The sequence below is a fragment of the Aegilops tauschii genome, chromosome 4, assembly GCF_002575655.3.
Source record: "Aegilops tauschii subsp. strangulata cultivar AL8/78 chromosome 4, Aet v6.0, whole genome shotgun sequence".
Classification (NCBI taxonomy): Eukaryota; Viridiplantae; Streptophyta; class Magnoliopsida; order Poales; family Poaceae; genus Aegilops; species Aegilops tauschii.
This window is the reverse complement of record NC_053038.3, coordinates 392,917,877-392,932,289: the sequence shown is the minus strand read 5'-3', so window position 1 is coordinate 392,932,289 and position 14,413 is coordinate 392,917,877. Positions and strand designations below refer to the sequence as shown.

Below are 14,413 nucleotides of genomic sequence, written 5' to 3'. Positions count from 1 at the left end.
TCATCCAAAACTTGAAAACTTCAATCACATAAAACTTAACAAAACATTTGTGAGATCCGTTAGTATAATAAAGAAATCACCACTTTAAGTACTGTTGCAAACCCATTCATATTTTATTATTGCATTATACCTACTGTATTCTAACTTTATCATGGCTTATAACACTCGATACAATCCATAGATTCATCAAAATAAGCAAACAATGCAACGAAAACAGAATCTGTCAAAAACAGGACAGTCTGTAGTAATCTGGACTTTAACCATGTTTTGTCCAATACCCTAGGGTTTTTGGGATTTTAGAGTATTTATAAAGGTGGGGGTCGATGGAGAAGCTTCCCATGGGCTCCACTACCCACCAGGGCGCGCCTGGGCCCCCTAGCATGCCCCGGTGCCTATTGGGCCCCACGGGCCTCCTCCCGTGTGCTCATTTGGCTCCTTGGGTGTCTTTTGTCCAGAAAAAATCTCCAAAAAGGTTCATGGCATTTGGACTTCGTTTGGTATTGATATTTTCCAAAGTAAAAAACAAGCAAAAAACAGCAACTGGCACTAGGCACTATGCCAATAGGTTAGTCCCAAAAAATGATATAACGTTGCTAGTAAATAAAAATAAAACATCCAAGATTGATAATATAACAACATGAAACTGAAGGAAATATGCCCTAGAGGCAATAATAAAGTTATTATTTATTTCCTTATATCATGATAAATGTTTATTATTCATGCTAGAATTGTATTAATCAGAAACATAATACTTGTGTGAATACATAGACAAACAGAGTGTCACTAGTATGCCTCTACTTGACTAGCTCTTTGATCAAAGATGGTTATGTTTCCTAGCCATAGACATGAGTTGTCATTTGATTAACGGGATCACATCATTAGGAGATGATGTGATTGACTTGATCCATTCCGTTAGCTTAGCACTCGATCGTTTAGTATGTTGCTATTGCTTTCTTCATGACTTATACATGTTCCTATGACTATGAGATTATGCAACTCCCATTTACCGGAGGAACACTTTGTGTGCTACCAAACGTCACAACATAACTGGGTGATTATAAAGGTGCTCTACATGTGTCTCCGAAGGTACTTGCTGGGTTGGCGTATTTCGAGATTAGGATTTGTCACTCCGATTGTTGGAGAGGTATCTCTTGGCCCTCTCGGTAATGCACATCACTTAAGCCTTGCAAGCATTGCAACTAATGAGTTAGTTGCGGAATGATGTATTACGGTACGATTAAAGAGACTTGTCGGTAACGAGATTGAACTAGGTATTGAGATACCGACGGTCGAATCTCGGGCAAGTAACATACCGATGACAAAGGGAACAACTTATGTTGTTATGCGGTCTGACCGATAAAGATCTTCGTAGAATATGTGGGAGCCAATATGAGCATCCAGGTTCCGCTATTGGTTATTGACCGGAGACGTGTCTCGGTCATGTCTACATAGTTCTTGAACCCGTAGGGTCCGCAGGCTTAACGTTTCGATGACAGTTATATTATGAGTTTATATGTTTTGATGTACTGAAGGTTGTTCGGAGTCCCGGATGTGATCAAGGACATGACGAGGAGTCTCGAAATGGTCGAGACATGAAGATTGATATATTGGAAGCCTATATTTGGATATCGGAAGTGTTCCGGGTGAAATCGGGATTTTATCGGAGTACCGAGGGGTTACCTTTACCCCCCGGGGCTTAATGGGCCATAGTGGGCCTTTGTGGAGAAGAGGAGAGGCGACCAGGGTAGGGCCGCGCGCCCCTCCCCCTAGTCCGAATAAGACAAGGAGAGCGGAGCGGGCCCCCCCTTTCCTTCCTCCCCTCCACCTCTTTCCCCTCCACTCCTAATCCAACTAGGAAAAGGGAGGGAGTCCTACTCCCGGTGGGAGTAGGACTCCACCTGGCGCGCTCCTCCTGGCCGGCCGCACCTCCCCCCCTTGCTCCTTTATATACGGGGGCAGGGGGCACCCTAGAGACACAACAATTGATTGTTTGATCTTTTAACCGTGTGCGGTGCCCCCCTCCACCATAGTCCACCTCGGTAACACTGTAGCGGTGCTTAGGCGAAGCCCTGCATCGGTAGAACATCATCATCATCACCACGTCGTCGTGCTGACGAAACTCTCCCTCAACACTCGGCTGGATTGGAGTTCGAGGGAATTTATCGGGCCGAACGTGTGCTGAACTCGGGGGTGCCGTTCGTTCGGTACTTGATTGGTCGGATCATGAAGACGTACGACTACATCAACCGCGTTGTGTTAACGCTTCCGCTTTCGGTCTACGAGGGTACGTGGACAACACTCTCCCCTCTCGTTGCTATGCATCACCATGATCTTGTTGGGTACACCTTCTATCACAGATCCGAAGGCAAGACTTTTGTTGCTAAATTCGGAATCTTTCTGGAGAAGGAGTTTCTCTCGAAAGAAGTGAGTGGGAGGAAAGTAGAACTTGATGAGGTAATTGTACCTGCTCCCTTATTGGAAAGTAGTTCATCGCAGAAACCGGTTTCTGCGATGCCTACACCAATTAGTGAGGAAGTTAATGATGATGATCATGGAACTTCATATCAAGTTGTTACTGAACCTCGTAGGTCAACCAGAGTAAGATCCGCACCAGAATGGTACGGTAATCCTGTTCTGGAAGTTATGCTACTAGACCATGACGAACCTACGAATTATGAAGAAGCGATGGTGAGCCCAGACTCCGCGAAATGGCTTGAGGCCATGAAATCTGAGATGGGATCCATGTATGAGAACAAAGTGTGGACTTTGGTTGACTTGCCCGATGATCGACAAGCAATTGAGAATAAATGGATCTTCAAGAAGAAGACTGACGCTGACGGTAATGTTACTGTCTATAAAGCTCGACTTGTTGCAAAAGGTTTTCGACAAGTTCAAGGGATTGACTATGATGAGACCTTCTCACCCGTAGCGATGCTTAAGTCTGTCCGAATCATGTTAACAATTGCCGCATTTTATGATTATGAAATTTGGCAAATGGATGTCAAAACTGCATTCCTGAATGGATTTCTGGAAGAAGAGTTGTATATGATGCAACCAGAAGGTTTGTCGATCCAAAGGGAGCTAACAAAGTGTGCAAACTCCAGCGATCCATTTATGGACTGGTGCAAGCCTCTCGGAGTTGGAATAAACGCTTTGATAGTGTGATCAAAGCATTTGGTTTTGTACAGACTTTTGGAGAAGCCAGTATTTACAAGAAAGTGAGTGGGAGCTCTGTAGCATTTCTAATATTATATGTGGATGACATATTGCTGATTGGAAATGATATAGAATTTCTGAATAGCATAAAGGGATACTTGAATAAGAGTTTTTCAATGAAAGACCTCGGTGAAGCTGCGTATATATTGGGCATCAAGATCTATAGAGATAGATCAAGACACTTAATTGGACTTTCACAAAGCACATACCTTGACAAAGTTTTGAAGAAGTTCAAAATGGATCAAGCAAAGAAAGGGTTCTTGCCTGTGTTACAAGGTGTGAAGTTGAGTAAGACTCAATGCCCGACCACTGCAGAAGATAGAGAGAAAATGAAAGATGTTCCCTATGCTCAGGCTCTATCATGTATGCAATGCTGTGTACCAGACCTGATGTGTACCTTGCTATAAGTCTAGCAAGGAGGTACCAAAGTAATCCAGGAGTGGATCACTGGACAACGGTCAAGAACATCCTGAAATACCTGAAAAGGACTAAGGATATGTTTCTCGTTTATGGAGGTGACAAAGAGCTCATCATAAATGGTTACGTTGATGCAAGCTTTGACACTGATCCGGACGATTCTAAATCACAAACCGGATACGTGTTTACATTAAACGGTGGAGCTGTCAGTTGGTGCAGTTCTAAACAAACCGTCGTGGCGGGATCTACGTGTGAAGCGGAGTACATACCTGCTTCGGAAGCAGCAAATGAAGGAGTCTGGATGAAGGAGTTCATATCCGATCTAGGTGTCATACCTAGTGCATCGGGTCCAATGAAAATCTTTTGTGACAATACTGGTGCAATTGCCTTGGCGAAGGAATCCAGATTTCACAAGAGAATCAAGCACATCAAGAGACGCTTCAATTCCATCCGGGATTTAGTCCAGGTGGGAGACATAGAAATTTGCAAGATACATACGGATCTGAATGTTGCAGACCCGTTGACTAAGCCTCTTCCATGAGCAAAACATGATCAGCGCCAAGGCTCCATGGGTGTTAGAATCATTACTGTGTAATCTAGATTATTGACTCTAGTGCAAGTGGGAGACTGAAGGAAATATGCCCTAGAGGCAATAATAAAGTTATTATTTGTTACCTTATATCATGATAAATGTTTATTATTCATGCTAGAATTGTATTAACCAGAAACATAATACTTGGGTGAATACATAGACAAACAGAGTGTCACCAGTATGCCTCTACTTGACTAGCTCGTTGATCAAAGATGCTTATGTTTCCTAGTCATAGACATGAGTTGTCATTTGATTAACGGGATCACATCATTAGGAGAATGATGTGATTGACTTGACCCATTCTGTTAGCTTAGCACTCGATCGTTTAGTATGTTGCTATTGCTTTCTTCATGACTTATACATGTTCCTATGACTATGAGATTATGCAACTCCCATTTACCGGAGGAACACTTTGTGTGCTACCAAATGTCACAACGTAACTGGGTGATTATAAAGGTGCTCTACAGGTGTCTCCGAAGGTACTTTTTGGGTTGGCGTATTTCGAGATTAGGATTTGTCACTCCGATTGGCGGAGAGGTATCTCTGGCCCCTCTCGGTAATGCACATCACTTAAGCCTTGCAAGCATTGCAACTAATGAGTTAGTTGTGGGATGATGTATTACGGAACGAGTAAAGAGACTTGCCGGTAACGAGATTGAACTAGGTATTGAGATACCGACGATCGAATCTCGGGCAAGTAACATACCGATGACAAAGGGAACAACGTATGTTGTTATGCGGTCTGACCGATAAAGATCTTCGTAGAATATGTGGGAGCCAATATGAGCATCCAGGTTTCGCTATTGGTTATTGACCGGAGACGTGTCTCGGTCATGTCTACATAGTTCTCGAACCCGTAGGGTCCGCACACTTAACGTTTCGATGATAGTTATATTATGAGTTTATATGTTTTGATGTACCGAAGGTTGTTCGGAGTCCCGGATGTGATCATGGACATGACGAGGAGTCTTAAAATGGTCGAGACATGAAGATTGATATATTGGAAGACTATATTTGGATATCGAAAGTGCTCCGGGTGAAATCGGGATTTTACCGGAGTACCGAGGGGTTATCGGAACCCCCCCCCCCCCCGGGGGCTTAATGGGCCATAGTGGGCCTTTGTGGAGAAGAAGAGAGTTTGCCAGGGCAGGGCCGCGCGCCCCTCCCCCTAGTCCGAATAGGACAAGGAGAGGGGGGGGGGGGGCGCCCCCCCCTTTCCTTCCTCTCCTCCACCTCTTTCCCCTCCACTCCTAATCCAACTAGGAAAAGGGAGGGAGTCCTAGTAGGACTCCACCTGGCGCGCCCCTCCTGGCCGGCCGCACCTCCCCCCTTGCTCCTTTATATACGGGGGCAGGGAGCACCCTAGAGACACAACAATTGATCGTTTGATCTTTTAGCCGTGTGCGGTGCCCCCCTCCACCATAGTCCACCTCGATAACACTGTAGCGGTGCTTAGGCGAAGCCCTGCGTCGGTAGAACATCATCATCGTCACCACGCCGTCGTGCTGACGAAACTCTCCCTCAACACTCGGCTGGATCGGAGTTCGAGGGACGTCATCGGGCTGAACGTGTGCTGAACTCGGAGGTGCCGTGCGTTCGGTACTTGATCGGTCGGATCGTGAAGACGTACGACTACATCAACCACATTGTGCTAACGCTTCCGCTTTCGGTCTACGAGGGTACGTGGACAACACTCTCCCCTCTCGTTGCTATGCATCACCATGATCTTGCGTGTGCGTAGGAATTTTTTGAAATTACTACGTTCCTCAACAGAAACAATCAAAGTTATAGATATGTTGGAGACGTATCACTTCCCTGTAGCAAAATAGGCTTATAGGGGAAGGGGCGGGGGGTCCAATTATGACGCCAAACTCGGATGCTTTCGCCGTTCCCAACTCTTCATACCAAGCCCTTTTTCAATCAAGCCCGTAGCTAATTTCCTGCAATAGTGACGAGGCATTCACGGTAAAGATTGTGCCTTCGAGCTTCCCTTCAGGGTAGCACCTGGCCTTGAGTACTTGTGCATAGAGGCTCTCTGCTTTAGAGATTAACCGCAAAGCTCTTCGAGCTACCAATGCTTGATTGAAAAGATGAAAAACATAGAAACGAGCACCACCTTTATTTTTTGCGGTTGCAACAATTCATCCCAAGCACGCCAACGAACTTTCAGTTTACCTTTAGAGGATCCCCAATAGAAGCTTCTCACCATCCCGGTGAGCTCATCACAGAATAAGAAAGGTAGTTTAAACACACCCATGATGTATGTGGGTAATGCTTACGCTACAGATTTCATGAGTGTCTCTCTACCAGGCTGAGCGAGGTGTCCATCTCCCCATTGAATGAGACGTTTTATTAAGCTCATCCGTAAAATTTGGAAATGTCCTTTAGACATGGGACCATTTGGAGTTGGAAGACTCAAGTATTTCTATTCAAAAACCGTACTAGTGACAATCAGAACCTCTCTGACTTCCTCTTGGGCTATAACTAGACAAGACCTTTCAAAGAGAATGGAGCATTTATTAAAATTCAAGCTCTGTCTTTTTGAATTACTATAAAGATCCAAGGAATATTTAGCATTTTAAGCTTCGAGCTTGTTAGGCTTCAAGGAAAAACATAGTATCATCCGCAAACAAAAGATGTGAAATACCCGGAGCTCTTCTACACACCTTGATAGGAGTGATATCACCAACAAGAACACTGTGCTTGAGAATTGCAGATAGACCATCAGCCACAAGGAGAAATAAAAATGGAGAAAGATGGTCCCCTTGTTGAAGACCACGCGACGGTGCAAATGGGTCCAAGAGGGTTCCATTTAATTTGACAGAATATCTCACGAACGTGACAAAGGACATTATCCAGTCAACCCACCGGCGAGAGAAACCTAAATTTTGCATTATCTGCTTCAAGAACACCCAATCCACCTTGTCATAGGCTTTAGACAAATCAAGCTTGTATGCACAAAAACTTTTGGCCGGGTTCTTTTCTTATTCGATATGATGGATGCATTCAAAAGCCACAAGAGCATTGCCTATGATCCTCCTCCCAGGAATAAAAGCACTATGCTTCAGAGATATCATTTCATCAAATAACGGCGACAACCGATTAAGAAGGCACTTAAAGAGGACTTTGTAAATGACATTATATAAACTTATGGGTGTGTAATAAGTCAAATCAGTAGGGTTAGGAATTTTAGGAATAAGAACAATAAACGTAGAATTTACCATTGAGGCACCTATCCTAAAGAACTCCTTGACCGAACCAATGACACCGTCTCTTAGAGTACTCCAGCAGCTCCTCGCAAAAAAAAATACCAAGCTACGATGAAAAAACCTAGCAGGAAAACCGCCCGGGCCCAGAGCCTTTAACGGACCGATCTGAAATAAAGCATTCACGATTTCCTTGTCACTAAGAGCATCTCCAACAGCGGCGGCAAATATCGCGCGTGCGGGAAAAGATAGTTTTAGCGCGCGCAGAGTGGTTTCGCGCACTCCAGTGGGCGCGGGAAATTCCGCGGCGCCGCGAAAGATCGCGCGCGCGCGAAAAACCAGCCTTGCGCGCGCTAGTTTTGGCGCGCGGCGTCCGGCGTGCTCTATAAAACGCGCGCGCCCGATGCCACCAGCCACACACTCGAGCGCTCCCGCCACCCCCTTCTTCCCCTCGCCGCCCCTTTCTTCTTCGCATCCGGCGCCCCGCCGCCACCGCCGCGCCCTTCTCCCGCCGCCGACATGCCGCCGTGTCGCCGAAGCAGCTCGGGCTACCGCGGCGTCCGCGTCTGCCCTTCCGGCACGTTCTACATGGAGATCCGCTGCGGCGACGTGCGACTCAGTTTGGGACCTTTGAGACCGCGCACGAGGCCGCCCGCGCGTAAGACGTGGCGGCGTGGCGCCTCTCCAGGCCACGCGCACAGATGAACTTCCACGACGCGCAGAGGTGCCAGCAAGCGCAAGACCTCGCACCGCCGCCGCGTCTGGTAACGGACGAGGACCGCCAGGAACACCGCAGACGCCAGCGCTGCCTCCTCATCGCCGAGGCGGACGAGCTAGCCACGGCGGAGTGGCGCCAACGCTACCCGCACGACGTCGCCGACGAGAACGTCTTCTGGGCAGAGAGAAGGGCCAAGCGCCGCGCGGACCGGACAAGCGTCGGCGGAAGGCACTGACGATATTACAATAAGATCCGGGACAGCCTTCTTAGAGAGCACAAAGTCATTCGTTATCCGCCTCTCCCCTCTGCCTCGGCCACCCTAGCTTCCAAAAGATCAAGAACCAGAGAAGCGTCAATTGACGGGACCGCCGAGTAAATACCTTGGAAATACTCATTAGCCAAACTAGCCATCTCACCAAAGTCAGAGTAGACAACACCAAAGTCAAGTCTATTTTGATTCATGGTTGAAAGCATGTACTAGTAAACTGTGAATAAACAAAGTATCGTACCTAACTAATTGACCTGATATTATAACATTTGAACAGGCGTTACTCTGATGACGGCATTGCTCGGAGTTTGCTCAGATTTGCTCTTCAGGGTGAAAACCCGTGAGCCGACCCTTGGTGGTTGGATTTGGCGACGGCGGCGCTTGTGCGTTGTTTCCTTGTTGGAGGCGTCGCTTTTGGAGAACCCTTCTCGGAGTCTTTATGATGTCAAGAGATGACTGGGGCCGATGGTCACCGTTGTACATTGTCAATCGTTGTTTTCATTGCTTCGGTTTTTTTTCTTTTCTTCGTCCGCCTAGGCATAGCTTTGGTCTTTGCATGACTTTGCCTTTGCCGGCGTGATCATTTGTGTGTGTGTGTTGTGCTGGCTGTGTGCATTTTAGTTATGCAGAGGCCGGGTGTACTCATGATTGTATCCCTCGATGCTACTGTATGAGTCAATAAAAAAACACCCTTTTTCGAAAAAATAACATTTGGACAGGCACTCCCTTCTCCAATTTGCAGTTTTGTTCATATAAAATGATCAGCATAAATGCCACAAGAACAGGTCTACACTGCATGTACATGTCCTTCAAGGCAAACAGAAGCGTGCTATGTACACTCTACCAAAGCAAAACAATTGAATCTGGAATCTGGAATCAGCAAAGAATGGTCGACATAAATCTAAGCAAATATACTTCAGTGCAGGAAGAACCATCATCACAGTGTCACCTAGATGATCGACCCCCTGGACTGGAAGAGATCTAGCCGGGCCTTGGCTTCCGACAGCAGTCGCTCGACGCGCAGGTCCTGCACCAACTGCGACTGCTTCGACGCCCACAGGAGCACGGCGAGCACCCCGGCCTGCGCCACCTCCTCGCTCTCCGGGACATGCAGCGCGATGTAGCAGAGCAGTATGAGCGCCTCGATCTGCAGCTCGTCCCCGAGGTACACGAGCTGGACGAGGTGCCGTGCCCCGCCGTCGTCCACGATGGCCCTGCAGTGGTTCACGTGCAGGTGGTTCTCCGTGCACGCGAACTTGGTGAGCGCCACGATGGCCTCCTTGGCCACCGGGGGCTCGCGGTCGTCGAGCAGCCGCACCAGCGGGCCGATCACGCGGGTCTCGCTCGCGGTGAAGGTGCGCGACAGGCAGCCCAGCGAGGTGATGCACGGGAGCAGCAGCGGGTCCTCGTACTCCCCCCTGCGCACAATGCAGAGCAGCTGCTCGGCGACGGCCTTGGCCGGCGGCGAGCTGGGCTTGAATGCGGACTGCCGCAGCGCGAGGTTGTGCTCGGCGACGCGGGTGATCTCCATGATCGCCATGGCGGAGTAGTACTGCAGGTGCGTGCCTGCGCCGTCGTCGCCCTTCTCGAGCAGCCTGGCGAAGCAGAGGAGCGCGCGGGACTCTGTTATGCTCTTGCAGACTCCCGGATGGCCGCGGGCAAGCTTCCACAGAGCCTTCGCCGCCATGGCCTTCATGTGCGCCTTGGTGGCCGGGTCCTCGGTCTCGCGCGGTCCACGGCCGCTCGAACCGTTTGAGCTCAGCTGGGGCCTACTGGGTGGTGGAGCCGTGACCCGGTTCGTCGTCGTCCTGCCGGCTGCCGCGGATTGCATCTGGTTGTTGCGTCCAGTCGAGCCTTCCGACGAGCTCGGCGGTTCGTTGGCGGAGTGACCAGAGATTCCTGGGAGCATGCTGGGCGTGCTGGCCAGCACAACCGAGTGAAGCGACCTCATGTGCTCCGGCGGAGGAGGCGCAGCGTGCCGGGTGCTGCTTCCTCCGACAGAGTACCTGCTGTGCTCTTGGATGGTTCCAGCGGCGAGGTGACCCACGAGGTGCCGGACGGCGTTGTTCTGCGCGAACAAGTCCTGGCATCTCGGGCTCTGGTGCGCCAGCGACGCGATGGCCTCGGCGGCCGCGGCCTGCACGCGCATCGGCGGCTCCTTCAACGCGGCGGAGTAGACGGAGCAGACCCCGGCATGGAGAAGCTTCTCCACGCTCCCCTCGTCGCGCCCAAGGAACCCGAGCGCCGTGGCGGCCGCCTCCTGGCCGTCATCGGTCCCTTCTTTGAGCAGCTTGACGAGGGGCGCGATGCCGTCCTCCTCCACGATGAGCTTGGAGAAGTGGGGGTTGTCTCGCGCGAGGGAGGCGAGGGTGGAGGCGGAGTCGGCCCGCACGGCGAGGCTGCCGGTGTGGAGGCGCGCGATGTGGTCCCAGATGAGGAAGAGTATGGGCTCGTTCTGCGCGATGTTGGGGAGGCCGCGCAGGTCGTCGTCGTCGTCGTGGGCGCCGTTGGCGTCGGCGTCGGCGCGCGGGGAGGAGATGCGGATGAGCCAGGCGACGTCCTCGACGGCGGTGTCGAGCAGCGCGAGGGTGCGCGGGAACCCGGAGACGGGGTTGAAGGTGAGGAAGCGGCGGAGGCGGGAGTGGCTCTCGAAGCACCTGGCCGACATGCCGCCGGCCTTGGCCAGCGCCTGCAGGGTGCCGGCCACGATGCGCTCGGCGGGGCGCTCGTACAGGTCGGCCCGCGCCGCCTGCCGCAGCACCTCCGCCAGCTTCTCCGCGCGCGCCCGCAGCTCCTTGCACTCGTGCCGGAGGCACTGCCCGGAGCCCGACTGCTTGGCCACCTGGTCCGCCAGCTTGATCGGCTTCGCCAGCAGCGCCTTCACGCCCTCCCCCATATCCCAAGAAAATCAAGCTCAAAACTCACCACCACCAGCAGAAGATTCACCAAAATCGCGCAGGACAAACTGTTTGAATCCCCGGATTGGAGCTTGAAGCCTTAAATTGGGAGGTTCCGTTGCGCCACGGCGCCGAGCAGGCGAGACCGAGCGCAGAATAATACCGCCACCGACGGCCGGACTGCCGATCAGAACGAGGCGGGCGATGGTGGTGGATGACTGGACCGGAGTGGATTCCAAAGCTGCGGTCTTGGCTAACCTTCTTCCGTCTGTTTGAAAGCAACGCACGAGCCGACGAGGGAGGAGAAGAGAAGGTAAGGGGTTTAATGGGGCCGACCAGGACGAGGCGAGACGACCTGACGGGAGAAGACCGGAGAGGCAGGCCCGGTGCTGCTGTGGTGTGGACAGCCGCCCCCTGGGCGCATTTCTGCAGCGGTTTCCTGGGTGGAACTAGTTTAGTTTATGGCCGTCGAACTTGCTTGGTGGATTTCGTGCCAAATGGTGCGAGATTTCTTCCAGTTTTCTCTACCGATTCCATCCGAACCTTCCTTTTCTTTTTCGGGACACTCCTTTTTTTTCCTCCCCAAAACACTAGGTCATAAAATAACTCGGGCATCGGTCCAAGTAGTCGGCCGTCCGTGTCGTCCAACAGCAAAGATCTGATCTAATCGCTGGATGAAGCTTGTGTATGACCCGGTCAGACTGGGCAACAGCAGCTTCCTGATTAAGGAACGCGAGAGTGGCCCAGCGGTCCCAAATAAATCCTCTAAATCGAATTGTGTGCAATGATGGATGGGTTGGTGTCTTTGGTTCTGTGATGGATTGCGATCTATGGAGCAGCAAGTTATTCTCCCCACCGTGCGTTGCCGGATTTGACAGGAGCGGCTCGATATCTTCTTGCGGTCTCCTCGTTATCTCTTGTTCCGGAGAGACATTCATGAGCGACCATGAAAAGCAGCATCTTCTTTCCCCGCTTGCGCTTGGGATATAACAGCAACTCCAATTTGGGTCGGTCAGGCGGGCACGGACGTCCGCTTCCGCATTTGGGTCGGCGCGTGCGTCCAATGCTGACCCGACCTATTTTGACGGCGCTAGAAAAAAAACGCATGCATATTAAAAAAAATATTAATTAAACATCAAAGCCGGCCACGAAGGCTGCGAGAGTCCACGCGTCCACATTTGCATTTAAGAAAAATAAAAACAACCTAAACTACGAGGCGGCGCGCTGCCCTAGGCGTCGTCGTCGTCGTCCTCGGGGTCCGTGAGGTCGATGAGCGTCGGCGCCGGACCGGCCCAGGGGAATGTCTTGTCCCAGAGCGCTTTCATGTCGGGCGCGGGCAGTGCCGCCGCCTGGGCTGCGGCGGCCTGGCGCGCCTGCTCCTCAGCCTCGCGCTGCTCGTCCTCGGCGTCGCGCTCGAGCATCTCGAGGTACTCGCCGTCGCGGCGCTCCTCGGCCAGCCGGATCTGGCGCCAGTGCTCGAGGTACGCCGCCTTCTGCGCCGGCGTCGCCCCCATCCAAACAGGTGGCGCGGAGACCCACTCGCGCACTACTCACGTTCAGGAGTAGCGCTCGATGGGGGACGGCTCCGGCTCGGGCTCCGGCTGCGGCTCCGGCTCGCCTTTGACTTGGCGTCGGGGAGGGGACGGCGGGGCCACCGGCGGCAGCACGCAGTCGCCCGCCGCGGAGAGGGCAATGGCCTGCGCCATTGCCGCCTCGTACCGAGCCTCCTCTTCCTCCACTGTCTACGCCTCGCGCCGCTCGTCCTCCTCGCTCTCCCGGTAGACGGCAGCAAGGGCCGCCTGGGCCTCCTCGCGGACGACGAGCGGCGGCGGCGGCACGCTGCGGTCGACCTCGCGCACGCCCCGTCGCCTCGCCTCCTCGTGCTCGAAGGCGAACCACCTCACCCAGTTGGGTGAGTCGGTTGCGTAGGCAGGGTCGCGACGCTGCTCCGGCGTCAGCAGCGCCCGCCGGCGCCGCACCTCCTCCGCGTGAGCCCCAGCCGACCGCGGCGCCGCCAGCACTGGGATCCTATCCGGATCCAGATGCCAGTCGTGCGGCAGGGTGGCGTCGGGGTACGGGAGAGGCACGCGGTGCTGCCAGTGCCACTCCGCCTGGTGCACTGGCACATTCACGCGCTGCCTCTGTCGGCGAGGCGCCGGCGCCGGCGGAGGCTGGAGGAACTGCGAGGGGAAAGGGATGGCGGGGGCCTTGGCCTTGGCCTTGCCGCTGCTGGCGCCGGAGAAGAGCCCCATCTCGCTGTGGTGGTGGTGGCTAGGGTTTGCCGGCGGCGGGGGAGCAGAGCTTGCTAGATGTGAATGGCGAGTTTGGATGAGGACGGCCCCACCGCATGGTCGGCTTAAAAAAGGACGACTTCCGTCGCTGACGCGTGGGCCCGTGGTCATAAATTAAGCTGACCACATAGTGTTTTGCTTGGAGCGTCATTTTATTTTCTTTAGCTTTGCTTGCTGTATGAATAAAATACCAAGATCTGAAATTCTTAAATGAAAGAGAGTCTTCACATAGCTACATAATTATTTAACTACTCATTGATCTTCACTTATATCTTTTTGGAGTAGTTTGTCATTTACTCGTGTGCTTCACTTATATCTTATGAGTAAATGGTTGAATGATTTGAATGTCATAAATCTGAAATTATATATATGTTTCATATGCCTTTCCCATGGGGAGTAAGGCCTTCACATATAAGAAGTAGAGGTGGTAAATTTTTTGAAGGTTAGCAAACATTGTATTGGTCACTTGAACAGTTCATGAAAGAATATTGAAGGAAAAAAGATTTCACATATAAATATACTATCTTGGACATCTTCTATGATTGTGAGCCCCATTAATTATTTTCACACGTGAGCAAATTAGTTGAAGTTGGACAAGGAAGACAACATAATGAGTTATGCTTGGGTATATTTGTATAAGTTATATTGTTTTGGATCCTCTAACATGTGGTGCTTGCTATTTATAATCCTCTGCTAGCCAAAATATCTGTACTAAGCGGGAATACTGCTTGTGCATCCAATATCCTTGAACCAAGTTTCTTCCATGAGTGTCCACCATATCTACCTATATGCGGTATTTACCTGCCGT

The 14,413-nt window shown here is 51.4% G+C and overlaps 1 protein-coding gene across 1 annotated transcript; it reads right to left on the bottom strand.

Moving 5' to 3' along the window:
* Positions 1–9,144: 9,144 nt before the first annotated feature.
* LOC109739531 (uncharacterized) lies at positions 9,145–12,091 on the bottom strand. The gene has a single exon (XM_020298614.3). It carries the CDS (start codon positions 11,311–11,313, stop codon positions 9,367–9,369), a length of 1,947 nt encoding a protein of 648 aa, XP_020154203.1. The 5' UTR covers positions 11,314–12,091; the 3' UTR covers positions 9,145–9,366.
* Between the last annotated feature and the right edge of the window lie 2,322 nt (positions 12,092–14,413).

Bases quoted from the DNA above. Each gene is read 5' to 3' on its own strand.
- LOC109739531 (XM_020298614.3), bottom strand. From the start codon at position 11,313: ATGGGGGAGGGCGTGAAGGCGCTGCTGGCGAAGCCGATCAAGCTGGCG.